Below are 24,525 nucleotides of genomic sequence, written 5' to 3'. Positions count from 1 at the left end.
CCAACTCATTGTCAAAGTCACAGGACGAGAAATCTATGGAAATCGACAGAGAACTTCAAAACCCAAGCAAAGATGGGCCAAAAATCTGACACCAGGTATTTCCTTGTCTAGAGGGCTTACAATATACGAGGACCAGATTTGTCTGGGTATCTACTTTGGGAGATACCCAGACAAATGTTTGGTTTGAAAATTTTTCTCCTGCTCTCATTTAAATTTAGCCAGATAAAGAGATAGTGATGTGCTTTAGATATAGTCCTGCATAGGAGGCTTATGAATAAAATGAGAAGCTCGTGAGAGGGTGCCAAGGTGGTGGATTGGATTACAAACTGGTTGACTGACAGAAGACAGCGTGTAATGGTAAATGGAACCTACTCAACTGGAAAAAAAAAAACGTGTTGAGTGCCACAGGGTTCGGTTTTGGGACCAGTTCTGTTCAATATCTTTTTGAGTGATATTGCAGATAGAAGGTAAAGTTTGTCTATTTGCGGATGATACTAAGTTCTGCAACAGAGTGGACACACCTGAAGGAGTAGAGAGAATGACAAGTGATTTAAGAAAGCTTGAAGAGTGGTTGAAGATTTGGCAGCTGGGATTCAATGCCAAGAAGTGCAGAGTCCTGTATCTGGGGTGTGGTAATCCAAAAAGGCTATATGTGATAGGGATTGAAAGACTGATGTGAATAACAGTTTCTGTCAATCTGAGGGCAGCAAAGCAATGCGACAAGGCAATATCTAAAGCCAGAAGAATGCTGGACTGCATAGAGAGAGGAATAACTAGCAGGATAAAGGAGGTGATAATGCCCTTGTATATGTCCTTGGTGAGGCCTCACTTGGAGTACTGCGTTCAGTCCCATATCTCAAAAAGGATAAGGGCAGGACTGAGGTGGTCCAGAGAAGGGCAACCAAAATGGTGTGGGTCCGTATCGGAAAACTTATGGGAGAGGCTGAAGGATTTAAATATGTACCCTGGAAGAGAGGAGGTGCAGGGGAGATAGGATACAGACCTTCAGATACCTGAAAGGCCTTAATGATGCATAAACTTTAAACTTCTTCCATTGAAAAGGAAACACTAGAACTAGCGGGTCACGATCCGACACTCCAGTGGAGGTGACTCAGAACCAACATCATGAATATTTCTTCACAGAGAGGGTGATGGATGCCTGGAATGCCCTTCTGGAAGAGATGGTGAGAACCAAAACAGTAAATGAATTCACAAGGGCATGGGATAAACACCGTGGATCCCTAAAGACTAGAGGTTGGAAATGAAAGAAAAGATGCAAAGGGATAACATGAATGGAGCGGCAGTTACTACCCTTAACAAAAGCAACATGATGACTCTAGGCCTTAGATTGTGAGCCCTCTGGGGTCAGAGAAATAACTACAGTCCCTGAATGTAATCTGCTTTGAAGCGCTGAAAAGCGGGATATAAAAATCAAATAAAGATAAATAAGGGATCTCAGGAGGAGTAATGTGATGGAAGAGGGCAGAGGCACAGAGAGAGCAGAGGGTGAGAGATTTGGGGATGATAAGAAAAGGGAATGAGAGAAGAGGTAAAGGAAGAGGGACAAAAATGGAGGGAAGAGATGAGGAGAGGGAAGTGTCCCTCCCCTGGTTACAGCCCTGCTCTCCCTCACATCCCAGTCCATGGGCCCTACCCTCTCTCTCCTTTCTTCTTTTTCACTCCCAGTTCTTTTATTGCTCCCCATCCCTCCTGTCCATACCAATGCACAACCATCCACCCTTCCCCAGCATCTTTCACAGGCACCCTCCCTATCACCCAACCCCACCTCGCTCTAACCCTTCAAACCTTTCTATCACATCCCCCTTCCCGTGATTCACACAACTTCCTCCCCCTCCCATCTCCCCTTATCCTCCCCCATCTCTAGCCTTTCTATCAGCTCCCTCTCCCACCCTGCTGGCACTGGTCAGGCTGCTGCATTGTCCACCGGTGCCAGCCAGGCCTAATTACGCCTTTCAACTACGGGACAGCATCTTGTCCCGTGGTTGGAAGCAGCAATTGGGCCAGGCTGGCAGGAGGAAGACACAGCCTGATATGCTGCTGCTTGCCTTCTCTTGCCTCATGATGAATATGCAGGGTGGGGGAGTCTAATTAGGAAGCGGTTTGATGGCTGAAAGCGTCGACATGGAACAGCCAACCTTTACTTCCCCACCCGACCCAACTGTAGCCGTCTGCCCGGTCTCCCACTGTGATTCTGCGGGCCAGCAAATTCTGTGGAAGGGGGCAGATTTTGTGGCCCTTCCTGCAGCCACAGGAGACCAGGGCTCCTGCCTAAAGTTATCCAGATAACTTTATCTGGGTAATTTGAGTTTAGCCAGTGGAATGCCTGTCCAGTTATGTTTCACTGCATAAACAAGTAAAAATTACCTGGGTAACTTTCCTACTCCCCATCATGCACAGTGTGGACCCCCTAACATTCTGATGGAGGGTGAAACACCTGCCCAAGATTACAAGGAATTTCTGTGGAAGGAGGTGGATTTAAACCCTGGGCTCTCGGGTCCTCAACCTGCTGTGCTAACTACTAGGCCACTCCACTGTGTGTTATAGGAAAAATGGATGTATCCTCGTTTTTCATATCTGCTAATAAGACAGTTGCTTGGTGTCCATAAATAATTATAAACAAATATTAGAAATGTTTATTGATTATTATTCTAGTTTGAAAAATAAAAAGTAACTTATCTGCTACTCCTAGTATGAATGTATGTGAAACATCTATTATAGGCATAATCTGTTGTCACTAAAATGTATCAGTTCTTTTTTTTATTTCAGGCAATGAGTTGCTCCCTTATGCCATTTACCAGTGTTTCTGGGATGGTTAGTAAAGCATTAAGTATCTCCTGCATGTTTTGAAGACAGATGTATGCTTTCTCTGTATAACTCTAACACAAACTAAATTCTTTCTGTGTTTAACTTCAAAGATAGCTGTAGATATTGAACATTTGGCTAATCTATGCCAAATCTCCCAATCTCTCTCTCTCTCTGGTTCTATACCACTTTGGGTAGGAGAGCATATAAATTCCCTTGCTGTGACCAACACCAGCTTTCCCCATTCTCCATGTCTTTTCTTTTTTTTTTTTTATTCAGCCTCTCAATCTTGTTCCTACCACTGCCTTCTATATCTGTCACAAGCATATTTAAAGTCTTCTACAGTGCTGGTTCCAGCTCCATTAGTAGGCGATTTCACAGGCCAATGTAGAAAGGTGTGTTCATCTGAATGCAGCTCATTCGTATGCATAAACTTTACTACCGATGCAGCAAGGAGTTTTATGCTCAAAATGTGTGTTAAAAAAATATGACTACTGCTTAGTGTCCTCAGGTGGAAATTTCATGCAAGTGTGGGTATTGAAACAGTACTCTCTGATGCAGAGAGGTGACTGGTCTAACCCGGATTTTCTTATCACTGGCAGCTTAACGCCTGGGTCAGAGATGGAGTTATGTTTCCAACGCTCCTGTACTGGCACTGAAAACCCTTAAAAACAGCAAACAAAGAATAAGGTTTATCGGACTAACTGCCGCCACTTAGCCGTATAAGTACTGACTTATTCAGCTATCTTGCCATGGGTTTGCTGCTGCCACTTAACCGGGTAAGTCAGTATTTATCTGACTGCGGTTCGCCCAGTTAGCCAATAAGTCAGTACTTATCCAGCTAAGTGGCAACAGCTAGCCATGATCAGATAGCCGGATAAGTCAGTGCTTATCCAACCAAGTGGCAGCGCCTGCCTCTTAGCTGAATAAGCACTCTCTCCTCCTGGCTCCACATTGGGTACTTGTCTGTGAGATAAGGCTCCCCCTTTTTGAGTTAAAACTTACGTTCGGCCTGTGCTGAACACTTATTTTACAATCAACGTACTTTTTATTTTTTCTTTAACTCATGGCGCATTTGTATAGAAGTAGCTTGCTGCATCGAGAGTAAAAATAAAATTTGAATCTATGCATTAAAACCGTGCACTGAAATCCAGCGCACTGTTCCTTAATGCACAGATTATTGCATAGGCCTGTCAGTCCTTGTCATCTTCCTTGTTTTTTACTTACAAGTCCCATACAATTAAAAACCCAGACCTCCTCCCATATTTTATCACTAATCTTTGTAATAATCCAAATGGCAACCAAAATTAGCGAAGCTGTTATCTGGGCCATTTTGTACAATGCTATGCACAATGATAACACTACACAATATTTGGAAAAGGGGAACTTGTATGCCTAATTACTCTGTCACATACAATGCATTAAATCATGCTAGTTTGGAAGCTTGTCATATGGGGGAAAATGGACTGAAATCCTAATCATACTTAATCCCGTCCTAAATGGTTGTGAATAAAGAATGGGTGTTAATCTGATCCTATATAATCTTCAAATACTTTTTTTTTTTTCTTTTTAACATTATCAAGTTTAACAATATTTATCACAAGTATAACTTGCAAAAGAATCTGAGATATAGCCTGCTGAAAAATGTACCGAGGTTCTATGAGGTCTAGAAAAATAGCATTAAAAGTTACACCGAAATTTCATTACCCCCGCCCCCAACCAATTTCCCAATATTGAAGGGAGATTATAGGAAAGGAGGGAAAATTTGACATCAGTGATAAGAAAATAAGTCCATATGATAACTGGCCATGAGGGTTAGGTTACCATATCTTAAAAGTGATTCAGGAGTTGGACGTACTCTTGGCAAGCAGATTGTCACCATCATAAATTGTACAGTAATCTTAGTATCAAGAAAATGATGAAAAAAAATTATCATTTTCAAAGGACTTCTGTGTGTAAAATGGTGTTTCATGTGCACAAATAGCCTTTTGCAAAATTGTCCACCCAATATGCAGGTAAACTTGCATGGGTATGTCATATGCATGTAGGATTATCTGGCTTTCATAGGGCAAGTTGAGGAGGGGTTTGCACTTACACCCGTACTTTTTAAAAATTCAAATGAATGCACATAAATTGAAAAACCTTACACACATCAAAAAGCAGGCATACCTAATACACATTTGCTGTGCAATTTAGACTATCTCCGTAATGTACCTCAAATACTTAAACATCTACAAGGAGCCCTCAGAAAAAAAATGACTACCCAATGAAATCTCTTCCTGATGGATCAGCAAAATCAATTTACATTTGCTCGTCATCACCTTAGAGACATCTGGAAATAGTCAATGAACAAATTATTACTAGAGTGAAAGAGAAGTCTCAAGACAGATGTTATCTAACTCAATCACGAAAGAAATCAGAAGGATGCCACGATTGGTTCCTCCTTCATAGGAGTTCTCCAAGAATGCTATAAGATTCAGGCTAGCAGCTGATTCTTGAGCTTGTTCATTAATGGCAGGTGAGCCTGCCACATGCTTTTTATATGAAGATAGAAAACCTTGTTTAGTGGTAGTAAGGTTTCCTTGGGGTTCTTACGCTCTTAAATATCTCCCCTGGGATAATAGTTAGAACTTGGAGGAAGTTAAATACTCTTACATTTAGGTTCTTCAACCTGTTCTCCTTAAGTTCGTTTGTAATGAATTGTTGCTTTACTTTGCAAAATAGCAGATTTAGCCTTCTAAGTGAAGTTAGCTTGGGATTCCAGGGCCTTTATAGTTTCACTGTATTAATGTACTGTAATGTCTAAGCTGGAAGTTTGTTCCTTGAGAACCCCAAGAGGCTCCTCCATGCCATCAAATCTTCACAGTTTTTCAGTGTGACAGTGGCTAGCCAGATTGCCTCCAGTGTTGTGCTTCCCATTTTCTCTAAGCAGCCCCAGAGGGGGCTGATGTCAGACGGCAAAGTTCTCTGGAACAAACTTGCAGAACAGCTATTCAGAACCTTTTCTCCATTAATTGTAAAGCTGAGGCCAAAAGGAAATAGCCAGCGGTATCGCAGGATTTTATTACGCAGGATAGTAACAATGTCCTTGAATTCCTTTCGCTTTTTAATTGTAGAAATAGCCAAATCTTGGAAGATCTAGATCTTATGTCCTTCCCATTCTATATTGCCCGCTCTTCTGGCTACATGTGCCACCTTCTCTTTCACTAGAAAACTATGAAAACAGGCTACAATGTCTCTCAGGTGGTTATTACGCGTGGCTCCCAGGGCTCTATGGGCTCTCTCTAACACCATCTCCTGCACAGGTTCTGTACTTTCAGCCGAGGCCAAAAACTGGGCACAGATACCCTACAGGGCCTACACCACTCTGAAACAGTCACTGTGGGTCTCATCATCTGGTACCCCACGAAAGCGCAAATTAGCCCTAGGTGCCCGACTTTCCATGTCTTCGAGGTGCAGGGCCAATTCCTCCTGCTCCACCTGCATCCTCCCTTGCTCCTCCCTCAGCTTATTAACCTCTGCCTGTTGTTCATCAAGGCCTGTCTCTGCTTCCTCCACACGCTGCCCTAAGTCATAGAGCTCACCTTTCATGTCAGCCAGGAGCTCCCCTATTTCTCTGCGGTATTCTGCCATATCGCCTCTGAGTTCCCGGAACCATAATTGAAATTCAGTGCGGGTTGGCAAGTCCTCCTTCTCTGCGTCCTCCGCTTTGTTCGTGGTTTCCTCGCTGCCTGATGTAGGCGCCATTTTGTCCTCTACCCCAAGTACTCCCGGTGCTGCCGCCGAAGCGAACGAAAACCGGTTCAAATCCATTTTTTTCTTCATGTACTTCTGTTGTCTAAAGCTTAAAAAAAAATTTTCATAACAAGACAAAAGAAGATAGTAAAAAAGAATATTCAATGTATTCTAAATGTACTCCTGATTGTGGTGTTTAGTAAATAGCCTATCACATCTATGCCTATAACATGTCATGTGCATGTCAGTCTAGCACACTGAAAAACAGTTTTTGTGCTGCTACCCAGTTTCCATTGCTGATGTGTGGCTGGAAGAGGCGGTACAGCAATATGCACCTTGCCCATCCCCCATTACAGCCAAGAAATGTTTTGGACCAAAAATGCCACAGTTGTAGCGGCACAAAAGGATTACAAATGAGTAATGCAGTTTACAAGACCAGTTTAATTGAATCACATTCAAAGGATCAAGAATTTTATTTTCAAAGGTTTATATTCTCCCTTTATAGCTCAGAGTTAAACATGGTGGATTGCATCATATTAAAGTATAATCGGATTTTTAAACCTATCAAAAAATATAACAAATATCACAAAAAAATGAAATCTAAAAAATCAAACAATAAATGATCCAACAATACACAAAGACCAATCCGCCTGTTATAAATATAAATGATCTTAGTTTCATCAATGGCCCTCTGATGTTAATGGGGACTTTCACAGAGGGCTACTGCCTACTTCAATTCACTGTAACAGCAGTGCCTTCACATAATTATTGGTCACCCTTAGTCCATTTTTCTATTTTGTTGCAGAAATATGAATACTTATCAAATATTTGGATAATTCTTGCCTGTTGCTTTTCTAGAGAACTCACCCATAGCTTTACTACTTCCCTGGCTCAGATCTGCTTTTCAAACTCATCTGCTTCAGGGGTTTATTCCCCTATTATGGGTCACTTCACAAAATTTACAGTCCTACATGGACATAAAAGAAACAACCATGTTGTACCTTAAGGGCATTATCTGAATAGACCAATGGAAGTAAGACACACTACTCCATCAGACTGTTGAGATAATAGTCCTCATCCAATCAAATAGCCTTATCGTCCAGCCAAAAAAATGGATTATACATGTCAGCACACTGTATACCACTTTTTCCTCATTCAGGCCATAGGGAACCACTGTATTTAATATGAATATCCAATACTGCTCCCTATAATTAAGTCAGGCTATCCAGTAACCTTCTCTCCATCATAAGAACATAAGTTGCCATTCTGGCTCAGTCCGAGGGTCCATGAAGCCCAGCATCCTGTTTCCAATAGTGGCCACTCGAAGTACCTGGCAAGTACCTAAACACTAAGAAGATCCCATGCTGCTAATGCCAGCAATAACAGTGGCTATTCCCTAAGTCAAGTTGATTAATAGCAGTTAATGAACTTCTCCTTCAAGACCTTATCCAAATTTTTTTAAACCCAGCTACACTAACTTCCCTAACCACATCCTCTAGCAACACATTCCAGCTTAATTGTGCATTGAGTAAAAAAGAATTTTCTCTGATTAGTTTTAAATGTGCTACTTGCTAACTTCATGGAGTGCCCCTTAGTCCTCTTATTATCCGAGAGTAAATAACCGATTCACATTTACTCATTCTAGACCTCTCATGATTTTAAACACCTCTATCATATCCCCCCTCAGCCGTCTCTTCTCCAAGCTGAACAACTCTAACCTCTTTAGTCTTTCCTCATAGGGGATCCTTTCCATCCCCTTTATCATTCTCTTATGCATGTTCTATAATTGTCCAACTGAGATGTAAAAATGAATATGCAAAGTCTGCACAGAGTTGTATGATCAGTGCCTTTTGGCTTTAGGCTGCATATAAATAAGTAAGTAAACAAACAGCTCTGGTATTCAATTAGATACCTGTAGGATCATAATATTTATGGTGGAAATAAACCCTCTGAAGCAGACATTTTTTAAACATAGATCCATAATGAGGAAGTGATAAATCAAGAAGTCTACAAATATTTGATAAGTATTGTACTGTTTTATTTGCAACACAAATAATACAAATGGACAAGGATGACCAATGAATATATGAAGACACCATTGTTGCAGTGAATTGAAGTAGCCATATATGAAGGTCCCCATTGACGTCAGAGAGTTGCTGGTGATATTAAGGTTATTTATAAAAGGTGGATCAGTCTTTGCTATGGATTTTCCATCTATGTGTGACTTAATTTTTTATAGTATTGTAACATTTCACTCCACTGACATACAAACAGATCAATTAAAACTAAGAAAAATACAATACTTCAAGCTTCCACTAGTCATCAAATACATGTAATATTACCATTATCAGGTATCAAAGGGACTGCGAAGCATAAAATAAAGTGATTACCCTTCATTTTACAAGTCATAAGTATTTTGCTAATTTGTCTCTGAAAAAAAAATGTAAAGCCAGTGAAATTGGGCCAGCCTGCTAGCTCTTTGGCAGTGCTGCATGTTTCCATTCCTGAGCCTGATTGATTTTCCTCTGGCTAGATGGAGCCGGGAAGCTGCAGATGCAGTGTTTGCTGGACTCCCAAGCAGAGGCTTTAACCAGGTAATAGTAACACTTACTGACTAGCTAAGATCACAGGAGTGCTGTGCTTCAGAAGGAATCAGTTGGTGCTTTTCAAGGAATATCATTTCAGTGGCTGGGCTAGATGGGAGGGGAGTTAAAACTAAAAAGCCCAATGTGCGGGGGCAATCTGTCAAGCATGAAAAAGAAAAGGAAATCGGACTTTGTGGTACCCAGCTGGCATTGTGACTTTCACAGGAAAAGGTTCTTTTTATGAAGCTTATAAACTAGACAAGGGACAGTTTTTGGATCGCAGTGATTGTGATTCAAAAGGTAGATGCATCAAGGATCCACAATATTTTTTTTTTTTATTGGATTGTGAACTTTACAAAAAAAAAGTCTTTAAAAATACCTCGAAGATGCTCTGCCTTTTTGGAATGCGATTGGCAAATTCAAAAGTTGCTCCATTTTTACTATAAAAATCAAAGCCTGTTATACAGTAGGGCTTTTGCCAAACAATCCTTCAGAATCAATCTCCGAAGCCCAGTAAAGGTTGAAGAGGTCACGTTGGAGAGCATCTGCAAGAAAGCTGCGCTTGGATTCATTCAGGGCTCCAAATAAATACAGAAACATACCAGAGGAGCTGGCTTAAAAGCTGCAGACACATTGGGTAATTTAGGAAGCTTTGGCACTTACAGTTTAGGTACAAGGCTTGTCAAGTCCATAATCCAGTCCAGAGTCTAGACTGGAAATGAACACTTCAGATGCTCAAAAGACATATATGAAGGCTCATGGGTCAACACAACCTCTTAGCTTGGCTCTTTTGTTCCCTGAGTTCTCTTTTGAGTCCCAGAGGATTAGTCGGGTTCCTCAGGGGTAGGGACCACTAGACTTCACATTAAGCTCAGACTAGCATGGACTCTCCTAGCCTGCATTTCTCCTCGTCACTTCATGGTCCAGAGGCAGCACACCAGCCTCCAACCCAAGCAAACCCCAGCTTGAAGCTAACCAAGGCACTTTTTGCCTTGACAAGGCTTTCTGCTACGCTACTATGTCAGGAAACGAATGCTGCACTTATTCCATCATCTGTTGTAGTGTGCCAGAGCAGAGTTCAAAAGAGTATTGAAGTAGGAATACTAACAAATATTTTTCAGCTAATTCAGTTGACTTAAACCCAACCTAGAAAAAAATGAGGTTGATATATTGAAAAATGTTACCAGTATTGCTGCTTTAAAGAAAGCAGAAAGAGAAGTTATGTGATGGGAAACAAAATGGTTTGCTGTAGGTCAAGGAGTAAATTAGTAGCCCAGCTGAATTCTAACATGTTTCTACATTTGACATTAGTGTGCTGAACTCATTAGGTTATGTTGATGACATTGCATGATATATTAATTGAAACACACAGTATGATAGTTCATAAGACCCCTAAGGTCCATATAGCCTGCCCAGTTTTATTCTTAATGCAATACTATAGAACCAGTTGATTTCTGGCTTTACCGACACAACTCAGGATCCTATGTACAAATGTCATGCTTCCTTGAATCCCATTAGAGTTTTTATGTTGACCACCTCCAATTGACAAGAAGTGTCCAGAAGTAAATCTTGCCTCAAGTCCTTTGTCATAACCCTATATAGACTTAGCAAACATGAAAGTTGTAGAATCTACCTATCCCTAAATCTGGAATGCTAACTGGTGTTTTGCAAATATTTCTTCAGTTTTGCATTATCAAACCTCCCTCTGTGCTTTATGTTGCCCAGTATTATCTTTTTTTTTTTTTTTTTTTTGGCGTGAATTTTCAAAGCTATTTATGTGCATACGACCAGGTTTTCTGTGCTGAAATGACACTACTAAAATTGCCCTAGCCTCACTGCATGTAAAAGGCATGTGGAATTTTACTTGACCTGCAGAGAGGTTAAAAAGTGTGCATGTAAATTATATCACAAAAGTTATAGCTTTCAAAGAACAGGGGTGCTACAATGCCTGCATGTAAAATGCCAATTACTCAGATAGCTTAAAAGCAAACTTTGGTGTGTAAATTTGAACATCTGTGTGTATATTGTACATGAAGACTTTATCACTATCCAGGTTGTTTGTAAACTACCTCCTATTCTGGTGCATTTAATTCATCTGCAAAAAAAAAAAAAAAAAGAAAATCCAAATCTTGCTGTATTATACTGTATACTGCTAATATCCAATAGCTTGGAAGATGTCTGAATTATCAGGAGAATCATAAAATCATGATCTTCTTAAAATATGTTGAACCTGAAAATTATTTTGATTTACAAACAATTTTGTTTTGTCAGTGTAGTCAACCATTTCCTTTTCTTCCACAGAATGACAGAGATCCTTTCGATATGGTCAACAGCATAATGTCAGACATGAGAAGCAAAATGTTTGATGTGCATAGAAATTTTGTAAGTTTGATTCTCTTTAATAATGAATATCTTTTTAAAGCATGGGTTCATATTGAAGCACCAATTCACGAAGGGCCCCCACCCCCTGCCATGACTTTTTTCATTCAGATTTCTGCTACAGACAGTAAATTACCCATTGATCTCCACCCCCCCCCCCCCAAACACACTAGCATACATTTTTCATGGCCCCTTGATACTCCCAACAATTACATTTATCTTTGTATTTCTTATAGGAAAACCTGCCAATTCAGTTGAAGTCTCAGGTAGATCAGAGCACACTGTTATGCCTTTTTAATGTTCCCCTGCCATAGTTTGAGATCAAGCATTTTGAAAGCTTGCTAAACTTATTAAAACAATGTTTTATGAAGAAGCTTTTAATTGAAATATGATGTTTTTATGAGGGTATTTTATTGTTTTATGTCAAATGAAGTATTGTGCTGTTAGTTTTATTATGTTGAATTTATGGATGTCAATCACACAAAAATACCCACAAAAACACAGTGTACTCCAATACACCACAAATGTGAACAAATAACAAAGAAATAAATGTATTGGTCTTATTTCAAATAGAAAGCACTCTATCGCCAAAATACTAATGTAAGACCCTCTATTCACGAGTAAGACATTTCAAAATAGCTTCTCTTTTACCATAGGGGTCTAATTTGCTTTAATAAATCCTGCAAATTTGCTAAATTTTTCTAATTTTCTTTAAAAGAAACCGTACGAAAATTATAAGGGAAATTCCCAATTAGATACCGCATGATTGAAAAGGAATACTTATCCCAAAATAACGATCAAGTCCCATAAGTCCCGACATGGCCGTGTTTCGGACAATTGTCCTGCTTCAGGGGAAATCACGGGTCATCTTTCCAATAACGTTGATGCGGCGAATTCACTGCGAAACTCCTTTTTTTGCTGCGAAACTCCTTTTTTTGCGGGCTCTCCGCGGGTTAAAGGAGATCCTGCAAAAAAAGGAGTTTCGCAGTGAATTCGCCGCATCAACGTTATTGGAAAGACGACCCGTGATTTCCCCTGAAGCAGGACAATTGTCCGAAACATGGCCATGTCGGGACTTATGGGACTTGATCGTTATTTTGGGATAAGTATTCCTTTTCAATCATGCGGTATCTAATTGGGAATTTCCCTTATAATTTTCGTACGGTTTCTTTTAAAGAAAATTAGAAAAATTTAGCAAATTTGCAGGATTTATTAAAGCAAATTAGACCCCTATGGTAAACGAGAAGCTATTTTGAAATGTCTTACTCGTGAATAGAGGGTCTTACATTAGTATTTTGGCGATAGAGTGCTTTCTATTTGAAATAAGACCAATACATTTATTTCTTTGGAATTTATGGATGTAACATTGTGACCCGCGCTGGACATGTTTGGGAAGTTGCGGATAAGACGGATTTTAAATAAATAAAAATAAAGCTGACTTGCCAATAGTTAGACATAATCATATGCAAATTTCTGCACCAAAGAAGAAAACTAGCTATCATGTTCACACATCTTCTTGTTTCCTATTTGTGTTCATGGGAAAACACCCAAAGTATTCATTAACTGAATAAGTATGAAAGTTGTAACTTATAAAGCAATTTTGCTTACTGTAAACAGTTTTTTCTGTAGACAGGCTGATTTAGCCATGACATGTGTTTCCTGAGTAAGCAGCCTGGACCCTACTGTGAAGAGCAGACTACTGCAAAAACAAGTTATGAAAAATTACCTGTCCGAATTTACTTTCAGTTTGTGAGAGATTGTTCAGACAGTAATAGGATGTGAAGGTGTGAACGGACAACCAAATTGCAGCTTTGCAGATATCTTCAAGAGGAACTTCTTGCAGATGTGCAACAGAAAAGGTCATAGCTCTCACTTGATGAGCCTTGACAGTATGTGATTTGTAAACCTGCTGATGTGTAGCAATGTTGAATGCATTCTGCTTCAACAAAGTACGTTTGGTGACTGCTGTTCCATGTCTGTTAAAATCATAGGATACATGTCTGTTAAAATCATAGGATACAAAGAGCCAGGAAACTCAGTGATGTGGTTGAGTGTTTCTTTTGTAGTAAGCCAAAGCACATACCCAGGCATTCACCCAGACGGCCAACCGGAAAGCGCGCAAAAAAGTAAGCAAATAGCGTTAGAAATGCGCTGATGTAAGTGCGTGGCACTTGACATGCGCGACCAAAGAATAAGCTTTTATTTTGCGCTCAAAAAACTGGGCACACGAAAGGACGCACAGCGAGGTGCACACGCCGAACTGACAAGCCTGTACAAGGCCCCCAAAAAAAGCACACGAAAAGCCATTGTGGCCTACCACAAAGAGTGCAGCAAAAGCCTCGGAACGGGGCCTAGCCTAGATAGACTGCTCAACTCACAAGGATGTCCACATCCCTCAACCTCCCATGGAGCGGGACGAACGTTGGAACAGCATGCCGAGCATGGAGACCGGAGGGAGGAGGAAGCCCTGAAGAAAAAGCCTCCCGCTAAGTCTCTGTATATATAAATAGATAGATATAGATATATAGTTTGTTTTTTTTTTACTTACCGAAGCTCAGCCTTACCTGGCTGAGCAGAGAGATGGGCTCTGACTGCGGGGGGAGAAGGCATTTGCCGTCACCGCCATGTTCAGCTTCCAGCACCTGCTGCCTTTCGGCTGCTCAAGCAGCTACCCCACGCCGAGAACAAGCTGCTGGGCCAAGGCACACCTTTGAGGCACCACAGAAATCACCTCAGGAATTCTTAACTGGGGGAGGGACCAATTGGTATCACCGCAAGAGAGCAGGGAGGTAATTTTCTTAGGCATCTGAAGCTGACTACTAGGAACTAGTAGGAAATAGGACTTTCAGCTTTGCTATATATCGCCTGAAGAAGGGGGACCTTAGGAGTCTTACTAAGATATCACTTTCATGCATCTGCTTAGTTGGGTTTATTTCCTTTTAAAATTGGTCTGTGTAAGCTCTTTCGCGATCAGCTGGTAAATTGCAACTTTCTTGACCTTCAAAATAACTTGTCAAATTTTTAATTTTAGGATCAAATTGGAACAGGATCAGATGCGCACTCATTCAAATCTTCTTCGATTAAGACATATTCAAAAGTTGGAGATACCGCTCCAAAAGTTTTCGAAGCCACATCTCAGACATGCAAGGTTCCTGGTGGTGTGAGTATTACTGTGATGATTTCAAGCAATATTAGCAATGTATTCCTTCTTCAAACTTACTGTTTGAGATTAATACGATTTTCTGTAGTGTATGAAGTGTCCTAAACCCTCGTTAAACTTATTTGTGGCATTACTTAGAGGTGTGCATGGAAAAAGATATTTGGTTCAGATTGTTTCCTTTAAAGTCAATAAGGGAAGCAATACTTGGGGTTTTCCATTCAAGGTTTTTGAAACGTGTTGGCAGAGGCAGTAGCACCCAAGACACCCAAAGTGGTGTCTTGGGTGTCTTGGGTGCTACTGCCTGCACCAGAAGAGGGGCAAAGGGAACCAACAATAGCATGATGACCCCATGACACGGAGTGAAGGGTAAGGCAGCAAGAAGTGTAGCAACACATCAGGGCACTGAACTAAGAGTGTGGCAAGGTAGCAAAGCAGACCAGACAAGAGCAGCCACAGTGGCGACATGATCCCAAAGCATCTAGAGAAGAGTAGGGGAGAAGAAGGTTTTTTCTTTCTAAATTTTCTTTTCCTTTTCTTTTTGGGGCCAAAAACCCCAGTGGAATCAAGGGAGTGGAATGGTAGCAAGAACTGGCTAGGCAGCAGCAACAGCAAGAGTGGCAACATCCCAGCAAGGTACTGATCCTGAAAAGAGGCAGGGCAGTAGGAGCAGGCTGGGTAGCAAGAGAGGTAACTGACAGCAGCAAAGCAAGATGCCAAAAAGTGTGGAAATTGGTTCTGTGTAGTTGTGTACTCAGTCCACTTGCTACTCACGTGCAAATTCAGGGAAACCTGCAGAGGAAGGTTGATCTTATGGAAGACCAACGCGATGCCAGCTGTGAATGATATGGATTCATGATGTCCCCTGACATTCAGAATACCTCTTCACTAGGCATGCTGGTTGATGGGTATGAAAGGAAATGCTGGGCAACCTTGATGAGATTTGTCCAGACTGTAGCCTTGTGTGCCCAGTATGCCAACTAGGCCTATGTCCTTGACCTCTGGGCTCTCCAAAGTACCATGCCAATGCAATTTGTGTACAGGACTCCTTTGCTGGGGAGGAGGGATTCTGGTCTCTGTTGCCAACTGCTGAAGCTATGATCTGTGGTGGCCATAGGGGGTTGGGGGGGCTGGATAAGTGTGGGGGGAAGTGGGGGTAGGTTTTCAGGGTGCTGCTTATGCTGACAGTACTGTGTGGGAAGCACTGCATCCTCCTTGTCCCTCTGCCAGTGAAGCTCTCATTCTTGCACCTTAGGTACCTTCATCTCTTTCTATAAATTCAGAGTGCCAGAATGAAGGGTGATAATCCCATACATTGGTGGTTCACACAGGATGACCAACAGAATTCAGCCATTGAGGTGTTTGAGGCTGTTTTCCACTTGGTGCAGTAAGGGGTCCATGAGCTCCAATACTTCAGATGCCAGTCCCTGTTCTGCCAAAATCCCTTTAACTTATCCTCCAAGATATTGGCTATGAATATGACCTTATCCAAGGTGACTGCTGAATTCAGATCCACTGTGACATCCTTGAAGGGCTTCAGGACTTGTACCACCTACGTGATGCCTGAGGTGACAATCCCCACAGATCTTGGCATCCACAGACAGCTCATTAAGGGGTGCCTGTTGCTCCATTAACCTCTGCACCATCAGATAGATGGAATTCCACCTGGTGGCTACGTTCTAGTTAAGTTGGTGCCCAGGTGCTCTGACTGCTTCCCATGGAGTTGCTCTGGTTAAAACACCCTGTTATTTTTCTGCACCTCTTCCTGCAGATCACAACTGCTGCCTTCTTTAACCTCAAGTCCAGGCTTCCCCTACTGCTAAGCATAGCAAGTGTGCAAAGCATTGGATCCTCTAGTAGCCCCCATCACCCACTGCCTTGATCATGTTGCTGCCACCATCTGTAACAAAAATACAGCAATGGTCATGTGTTTCTGGTCTAGCTACCAGCCCTCCATCGTCCTCCTTATTGGTCCTAGGATATGAGTCAAAGTATGGCTCTTGTCCATCACCTATGTGTGCAGCACAGCCCACTTGTACCCTACTGGTATGCCCCGCAAGAGCTGCTTGCCTGCTCCTGCCTCATCCAGCTGCAAGCAGTGTACTGTCAGGGAGAGATAGGTGTGGATAACATTCTGGCTTGTCCAGCTGTCACTTGTAAAATAGATGTTACACTTCTGTGCCTTGGACTGCTGTACCCGCATCTGGGCACAGCACTGAGTGTATGGAGTAGGGATCACTCACCTACTAAATGCTGTCCTGGATGGAACTTAGTCCCAACATTTGCAGCAACTGCTTAAATCCCAACTACCTACAGGGCATTCATTTTTCCCAATGGTCCATGTAACCACCTTCAATGCTGCCTGCCTCTTACCCTGGACCACCACCCCATCTGATACAGGGGGGCTTGCCGCCATTGCAGGTGTGGGGGCTGTTGGCCTGCCACCTCCCAGGGGAAGGAGTCGGGGGAGGGGGATCAGCTGGGGGAGGTGGACTTTACCTTTGTTTTGACTTTCCTGCACTTGTTGCTGCTTCTGACACTAACAGGTAGTGGTGTTCTTGCAAGTAATGATATATACCACCGTTTGGAAAAATAGCTCAGTACCTTCCCTGATGGTATTTTAGCAGTGATTGCATTCTGCAAAATGTTGATCCTCCATAATTGTAAAGTGCCTCCATACCTCTCTTGTCTTTTGAGATCTCATATTTGGATCCTTGGGTGCTGCTTTTTAGGGCTGGGGTTAAGGATTTACCAGGAGGTAAAAGACCAGGTGCATGTCTCTGCAAACCCTTCTCAGCTAGTTGCATTTCAGTATCCTCTAAGTCTTCAAATCCCTGACATGATTCAGAGGAATCCGTAGTTTCTGCAAAGATCTGCAGCAGACACTGAACAGAACAGGGAGCATTGTGCTAACTTTAGCTGATGCTCACCTAGTGTGCCCCCACTGCTGTTACCACCCTGCACTTTTTCTGATCCTGCCCCTACTAATCGTGGAGATGGGAGCAGATGTTGGCTGTTCCAGCTTCTCCGTCAACCCTGCCTTTCTAACTGGTTTCCCCCCTCTTAAAAAAAATCTCATGATCTTAGTGAGGGGGTATCCTAGTAATCATAATCATATGCCTCTCATCATTACTGCTGTTTGTGCTTGCCCCAATTCTCTCTGGAGAAATAATATCCTTCCTTCTTCCTCTCCCATTGCTGTATCTGCCATTGCCTCTTGGTAATGTGATGGAATGTATTCAAACAGATCAATAGTGAAAAGGGGCTTGTAGTGTTACAATCGGTGTACACCCGGGTGTGGACATGCACAGACAGCAGGCAGGGTAGCCATTTATGTTAGTGTACAATGAATTGCTGATGCTTGATGACTATGTGCACTAAGAACTTGATGTAAGAGTCACACACACAAGAAGAGAAAGCTAGCTGTCAGTCAGCCACTGATCATTCTGCACGAGATGCTGTTTTAGTTTCTTACAGAAACTGACTACCTGCTATAGAAGAAATGTGCAGTCTTACCCTGCTGATATACATTTACCCTGTAGCCCTCTGAAAGATTACAATTTCTCTTACTGCTAGCAGCACAGCTAAGACACAGTGACAGTGACTGTAAGAGTACACCTTGCTTTCTGCTCTAAATCTAAAGTTTATTTTATCTTTGGAATTTAAAAGCAAGGAGCTTCAAAATATTTGCCTTTTCTCTCTGAGATCCAACAGAGGAATGACAGAGAACAAAATGGACACCAGCTGCTCAAAGTGCTCTTAGCTTCACTTTCACCTAAAAAAATGTAGTCAATTCATGGAGCTGCTAGCTGGGATATGCTAGTTAAAAACGTGCTGAAATATTATTGGTCCTGCTTCTTCCTTGTCTCATCTCCAACAGGCTCCACTCTTGACTGACCTTGCTTCCCTCGTAGTCTTTAATAAGACCACACCAAAACGGATTCTGATTTTTCTTGCAACAGTGCCCATTCAGTGTGGTTGAACTGAATGAAACTGAAAACAGACTTAACTGGATCAAATTTCATGTGAATGCACATCTATAGTATTACTTTCTTCTTCAAGTACTGTAAATGGACAAATACAGTGTTATTTAACTGGGCCTCTTGTTTTGTAATCTCATTCCCATTTTGAAATGATATAACCAGAGCCCCCAGTTTCCTGCAACTGATTTTTCAAAGCTCTGTGGCAATTATGTGGTAAATTTGCATTCACATTTCTAACTATGCAAAAAGTCAATTTTTTTTTAATTGAAAACCATTCAGATCATTTGTGTTTAAACAAATCTAAACTATTTACAAATAAAAAATGTGCCAAGTACAAAAATTAACAATTTATCAAGTGAAGATATATGTTACAAACTTAACTGTGAAATGTCACTTTTTGTTTTGAATTGAAATAGTACAACCATCCTTTTTATATTTTCTTAACAGTCCTTTTCTTTCCAAGTATACGAGCTTTTGTAATAAAAGCCCACAACATCAGCAGTTTATCATGCTGTTAATTACACAGAAAAATATGTGCACATGTATTGGACACATGGTAACAGATACAAAAAGGGGCTGAATTAATCAAGGTGAAACTTATCAGCAGTAGTGTCAGTCATCAAGGCTTCTATGAATTAAAATTAATGCCCTCTCTGCCATCTGTTGTACACCAGTTGCAAACTTGCAAAAGCATCCAAGTATTTGTAAATGGTATATGATTGGCTGTCTGGGATGTCCTCCAGTGGCCCTGGGCAGAGCTTCTCAAAGATCACAGAGCTTTGGCTCTGTTACGCTCTCCTCCTCTAGAGGGGAGGAGTTAGCAATCTATTCTGGTTTTCTCCTGAAAGGGGGAGGAGTTAGCAATCTGTCATGATCTGCTTCTCCAGAGGGGAGGAGTTAGCTATCTGTAGTGCTTATCCCGCTAGGAGGGCAGAGTTAGTAATCTGTTAGCGAACTGCTGTTAGATGCTCCTGTAAGGGAAGGAGGTAGCAATCTGTTATGGATCAACTCCCCAGGGAAGAGGAATTGGCAGTCTGTTCAATGATACTCTTCTGAGGAGAGGAGCTAACAATAGGTATATTGTACTTCGCTACTGAGAGAGCAATCTATCATGCCTCCGCTATGGAGTGGCAATCTGTTATATATAGGCTGCTGGCAAGTCCCATAGAAAGAGAAGTTAGCTATCTATATAATACTTCCGTAAGCGGTGTTAGTGATCGGTAGTGTTTGGCTCCCACAGAGTGACAGTAGTGTAAGGAATGACCACTTGGAGGAAATGGTGAATCCCTGGGCCGATGGCAGATGACAGCACCCCCAGGAGGAAATCCTGAGAGGAACCACCAGCTATGCTAGAATATGAAATAAACACAAATAGTTCTTTATTAGGCTGGAAGCTGGACCACCAGTGGTGGCAGTAGTGAGTCGATGTGTCCGGCAAGACTGAAGTCCTTCTGATACTGGAATATAATCTCTGAGTCGCTGAGCTGTAGAGAGAGACTAGAAGTAGTGAGTAGACAGGGTATACTAGATACAAGATGGTACACTCACAATAGTAGATGTCTGCAATGGTCTCTGTGCCACAGAGAGTCTTCAGTACATTCAGGAACAGGATCCATAGGCGAATACTGGTTCCTATAAACAGTCTGTAATAAGAACTCATAATAGCTGTATATGAAATGGTTTCTAGAGTAGAAGAGAGTCTGTAAAGGATTCTAGGAACATGGGCCCTCGTGGAGCGAGTACCGGTTCCTATCTGCAATCTTGCCAATATAACTCTTGGATCTCCGTACCTGCGATAACGTCTTGGACGGAAGGGAGTCTTCAGAGCTGTAAGAATGTAGGCTCTCGTGGAGCGAGTACCGATTCCTATCTACAATAGAACTCACTGTGTTCACGTCTGCGATCGCTTCCAGGCAATGAGGAGTCTTCTGAGTATTCGGGCAATCTGAAATCAAGAAGAGAGAGCGGAGCCGCCATGGAGCGAGTACTCCTGGTAAGTTTGAAAAGGCCGAGCAGTGGAGAAGGATTCCCCTCGCTGACTCGGATCATTGTTGCAAGTATCGTGGTCTGCCGAAGCAAGTCCTGTTGGAGTTCCTTGCTAACTTGTTAGAGGTTAGCAAACAAAGACCTTTTAAAGTGAAAATGGATGATGTCAGTACGGGGGATGCCCCCGAGGTTCGCGCCCTTGCTGGTACAAAGTCTGGAGCGCGCGCGCCCTTATGTCATCAGGAACATGGCGGATCCATAGCGTCAAGCCAGCCCGGGGACACTGGGACCAAGAGGCAGGGAGAAGCCGCGGCTGCATCTGTCCTTCAGAGCTGAAGGGAGTCGCTCCCAAGGTAGAGAGGGTGGAGCGAGGGCGAGAAGAGGCATGAACGCAACAGGCTCTGTACAGCTGTGCATCCTTTCCCACGCGATGCCATCTTCCTTCAGTTTTTTATCTTCCGTGCTGCAGGCTCCTTGCGGAGCTACTCTCTCCTCATCTTCCTTTGATTTGGTATTGAGTTTTTTCTTCAAGTTTTTCAAACAAGCAGCACTTTTCAGTGCTAGCATGGCCCTGAAGCCACCGAGCTTCAAATACTGCCAATGTGGTAAAATTATGTCCATCACGGATGGTGGCATATTATAAACTATGCAGAAATAAGCTAATTATGCAGTTTCTCCTGCGGCCCACAATACAATTTTAGGAGGCTTGGGGCACTGGGCATAACATCACAGCTCTAAAATCAAAACTAGGAAATTTTGACACATTTTGCTTCAGTACAGTAACTCAGACATGTTAGATGTAGTTTTGCCTACCCATTCAAACAGCCCTAGACTTTAATGCTCGTACTACATGGTTCACTTGATGTATGTGGGATATGTTGGGCAAAATGCTTTTTTTCATGCCTAAATGACAAACTATAAAGCATAAAAATGCTTATATTCTCTCAGGCATTTTGATCATTTTCTGGTGTCTTGTTTTGAAAATACAGATAAGCATAACCATTTTAGTTTCCAGGAGCCCCAAAATTGCAGGTAATGTCATTGCATAGAGTAGGCTAAGGCATAAATAAATGTAAGGCACAAAAACAGTTAGATGAGACCACATGGAAAACACTTTGGACTCTAATTTCAAAAGTGAGCAAACAAGTTGTTTATTTTGGCAATTTGTACACTTATTTTTTGGTAAGTGAATAATTTCTTAATTTATAAAGACCCATACACTAATAAAATTGCACTATAAAACCACACTACCTTAACAAATTGAGGGCCATATTTAAAAGCATTTAGCTGTGGCTAACTCAGAAGTTCTGTCTGCTACATGTATGTCTTCTAAGACATCCTGGTTAAATTTAACCGCAACAAAAAATCTACAAATGACCAAAATAAATCTAATTGGTTTATCATGGATGTCACAAAGTTGAGTTGAAGTTGTTTGGGAGCAGTGAATGATTATAAGAGAGGTTGAAACTTTGGATGTAGCTGAATTCCTACTATTGGAACGCAAAAACATTGAAATCATCCAAAACCCTATCATACTCAAAAACAACCAAACAATTAAACTTTCAGAGAAAGTGAGAAACCTCGGAGTGATAATTGACACAGAACGTAACCTAAAACAACACATATCATTGAAAGTAAGGGAAGGACACGCCAAACTAATGACCCTCAGAAGACTAAAACCGCTACTTACAATAAATAACTTCCGTTCAGTGTTACAAGCTCTAATTTTCGCTAGCACTGATTACTGTAATGCCCTCCTACTTGGATTACCACACACAATGATTAGACCACTCCAAATAATGCAGAACACGGCTGCCAGAATTCTGACTGGTAAAAGCAAAAGAGACCACATCTCCGAAACCCTAATAGATTTACACTGGCTACCCATCGAGCAAAGAATACATTATAAAACACTATGTACCATACATAAATTAATACATAATGAAAAAGCAGAATGGCTGAATACAGCCCTCCGCGTACACGTCCCTAACAGATACCTGAGATCAGCAAATAAAGCTTTACTGACCATACCCTCAATTAAAACAGCCAAACTAACCCAAGTAAGGGAAAGAGCGCTCTCCTTAGCAGGTCCTATGCTATGGAACTCCATGCCCGTCGAGATCCGCTTACAAACAGACATCAAAACCTTCAGAAAACATTTAAAAACATGGTTATTTAAACAGGCGTACAACATAGAGAAAGGAGAGTAGAACACAGGGAATAAGAAAAGCGATTGGCAACACACCCTAAACACACTACCCAAATCTACACGGGTATATATTAGATTTTTATTTTAAATGTTTGCTCTTGATTTTAGAATTTTTAAATCTGGTAAAATAAAGAATGGACATGATATAACATGATACAACACTTCCAATTATGAGTAATTATAAACAAGCTATGTTACCGTAAATTCTTGGCACCTGTTTAATGATAGATTTTATTATGTTTTCCAATATTATTATTTGTGCCTTATTGTAAACTGTTATGATGGTACCTAACTTAATGATGGTATAGAAAAGTTTTTAAATAAATAAAATAAATTTATATACCTTTTGAGGCAGGATATGCTCCACAGAAAAATCATGCAGAAATTTCTGGGGCATGATGTGTGTATGATATTTTTCTGTGAAATTTGTTTTCCATCCGGAACTTGCTTGAAATTAAAGCAGTGGGCAAAAGATCTGTTCCAAAACTACAAGCAAATTGACTTGCAGACTTTTGTACTATATTTTGGGCCTTCTATTTTCCCAACGCTTAAATATCTGGCATATAATCCTTCTGTCCCGAATAATGAATATGACCATGATTTTCTTTTCTGAAAAAAAAAAAATGGTTTCCAAAATCTATCTCATTTTATATTCTCAGCCTAAACTGATCTGGGGGGAGGCAGCATCTTTTGCCATGGAGTAATTTTTTCTTGACTCTGCAGATTAAAGAGACAAGACAAGCAGTTCGAGATTCTGAATCTGGAGTTGCTAAAATGGCTGTTGGCCATCACATTCAGGATCGTTCCCATGTCATCGAGAAACGTATGAACACGAAGACAGGGAATGAAGAAGTTCATCAAGAATTCTGCAACTTAGATGAATGTAAGTTCCTTGAAACTGAATGATCTTCTTTCTCAGCTCTAGCATGTATTACTGAGCGTGAATCTGGTTGAGGGGTTTCACAGAAGTGGTTGCTTCTTCAATGTCTGTCATCATCTGGGAGGATAAAGTGTCTGTCTGAAACCTGCCCACCCAGGGAAAAAGCATGGGCAGGGATCAACGTGTACTTTTCACCTGAGCAGAAATTAAGCAGGGTTAGGTCAGGAGGCAACAGCACGCACAGTTCTAAATGGAAAAAGTAGGAGCAAATATCTGTGGGTGCTTTTTCCCGAGGCACGCTTGTACTTTTCCTTTGACAATAGATGCAAAGTCCATGAGTAAAAGTACCCATTTATCAAGATTAATGGATAATACCCGGACTGTGGGCAGTGCTGAAAATTGCCCTATAAAGGTAGTTTATACTGTATTTAGAAATCTTCATTATTTTTCCCAGGAATTTGTGTTATACTGAACAAAAAGAGAATTTTGGTGGAAGAATGAGTCATGTCTTTCCATTGATCTTTCTTCTGTTTTGGTTTGTTATAATAAACACTGATAAATTCCAGGGAAAAATAAAATAACTGAAAATGAAGGTCGCTTTGAAGTTAAACATTAAGCATTTGTTAATATGCACTGTTACTTGTTGAGAATACTGTACATTAATAGCTAGAAAATATAACACCCTTTCAATTAGGAAATATTTTTAAAAGTATCCATTTAAACAATTGAAATTATAATAATTAACCATTTAACTGTTAACAAGCAAAGCAAGAGACTCGAGGGCAGAA

At 41.2% G+C, this 24,525-nt stretch overlaps 1 protein-coding gene across 2 annotated transcripts in view; it reads left to right on the top strand.

Annotated features, from left to right (window-relative positions):
• The window catches only part of MLF1 (myeloid leukemia factor 1), a 131,431-nt gene that overhangs the window by 88,502 nt on the left and 18,404 nt on the right, over positions 1 to 24,525 (top strand). Inside the window, exons 3-6 of one of the 2 annotated variants that reach the window (XM_029616120.1) lie at positions 2,788 to 2,832; positions 11,445 to 11,525; positions 14,554 to 14,682; positions 23,581 to 23,740. In XM_029616120.1, coding sequence (XP_029471980.1) covers positions 2,791 to 2,832; positions 11,445 to 11,525; positions 14,554 to 14,682; positions 23,581 to 23,740 — 412 coding nt within the window. In that variant the 5' untranslated portion in view covers positions 2,788 to 2,790. The remainder of the gene's footprint in view (positions 1 to 2,787; positions 2,833 to 11,444; positions 11,526 to 14,553; positions 14,683 to 23,580; positions 23,741 to 24,525) is intronic. The other variant, XM_029616121.1, reaches the window with a different exon arrangement.

Source organism: Rhinatrema bivittatum, chromosome 9 (assembly GCF_901001135.1).
Source record: "Rhinatrema bivittatum chromosome 9, aRhiBiv1.1, whole genome shotgun sequence".
Lineage (NCBI taxonomy): Eukaryota > Metazoa > Chordata > Amphibia > Gymnophiona > Rhinatrematidae > Rhinatrema > Rhinatrema bivittatum.
Note: the sequence above shows the minus strand (reverse complement) of the source record. Positions and strands in the feature narration are given on the sequence as shown.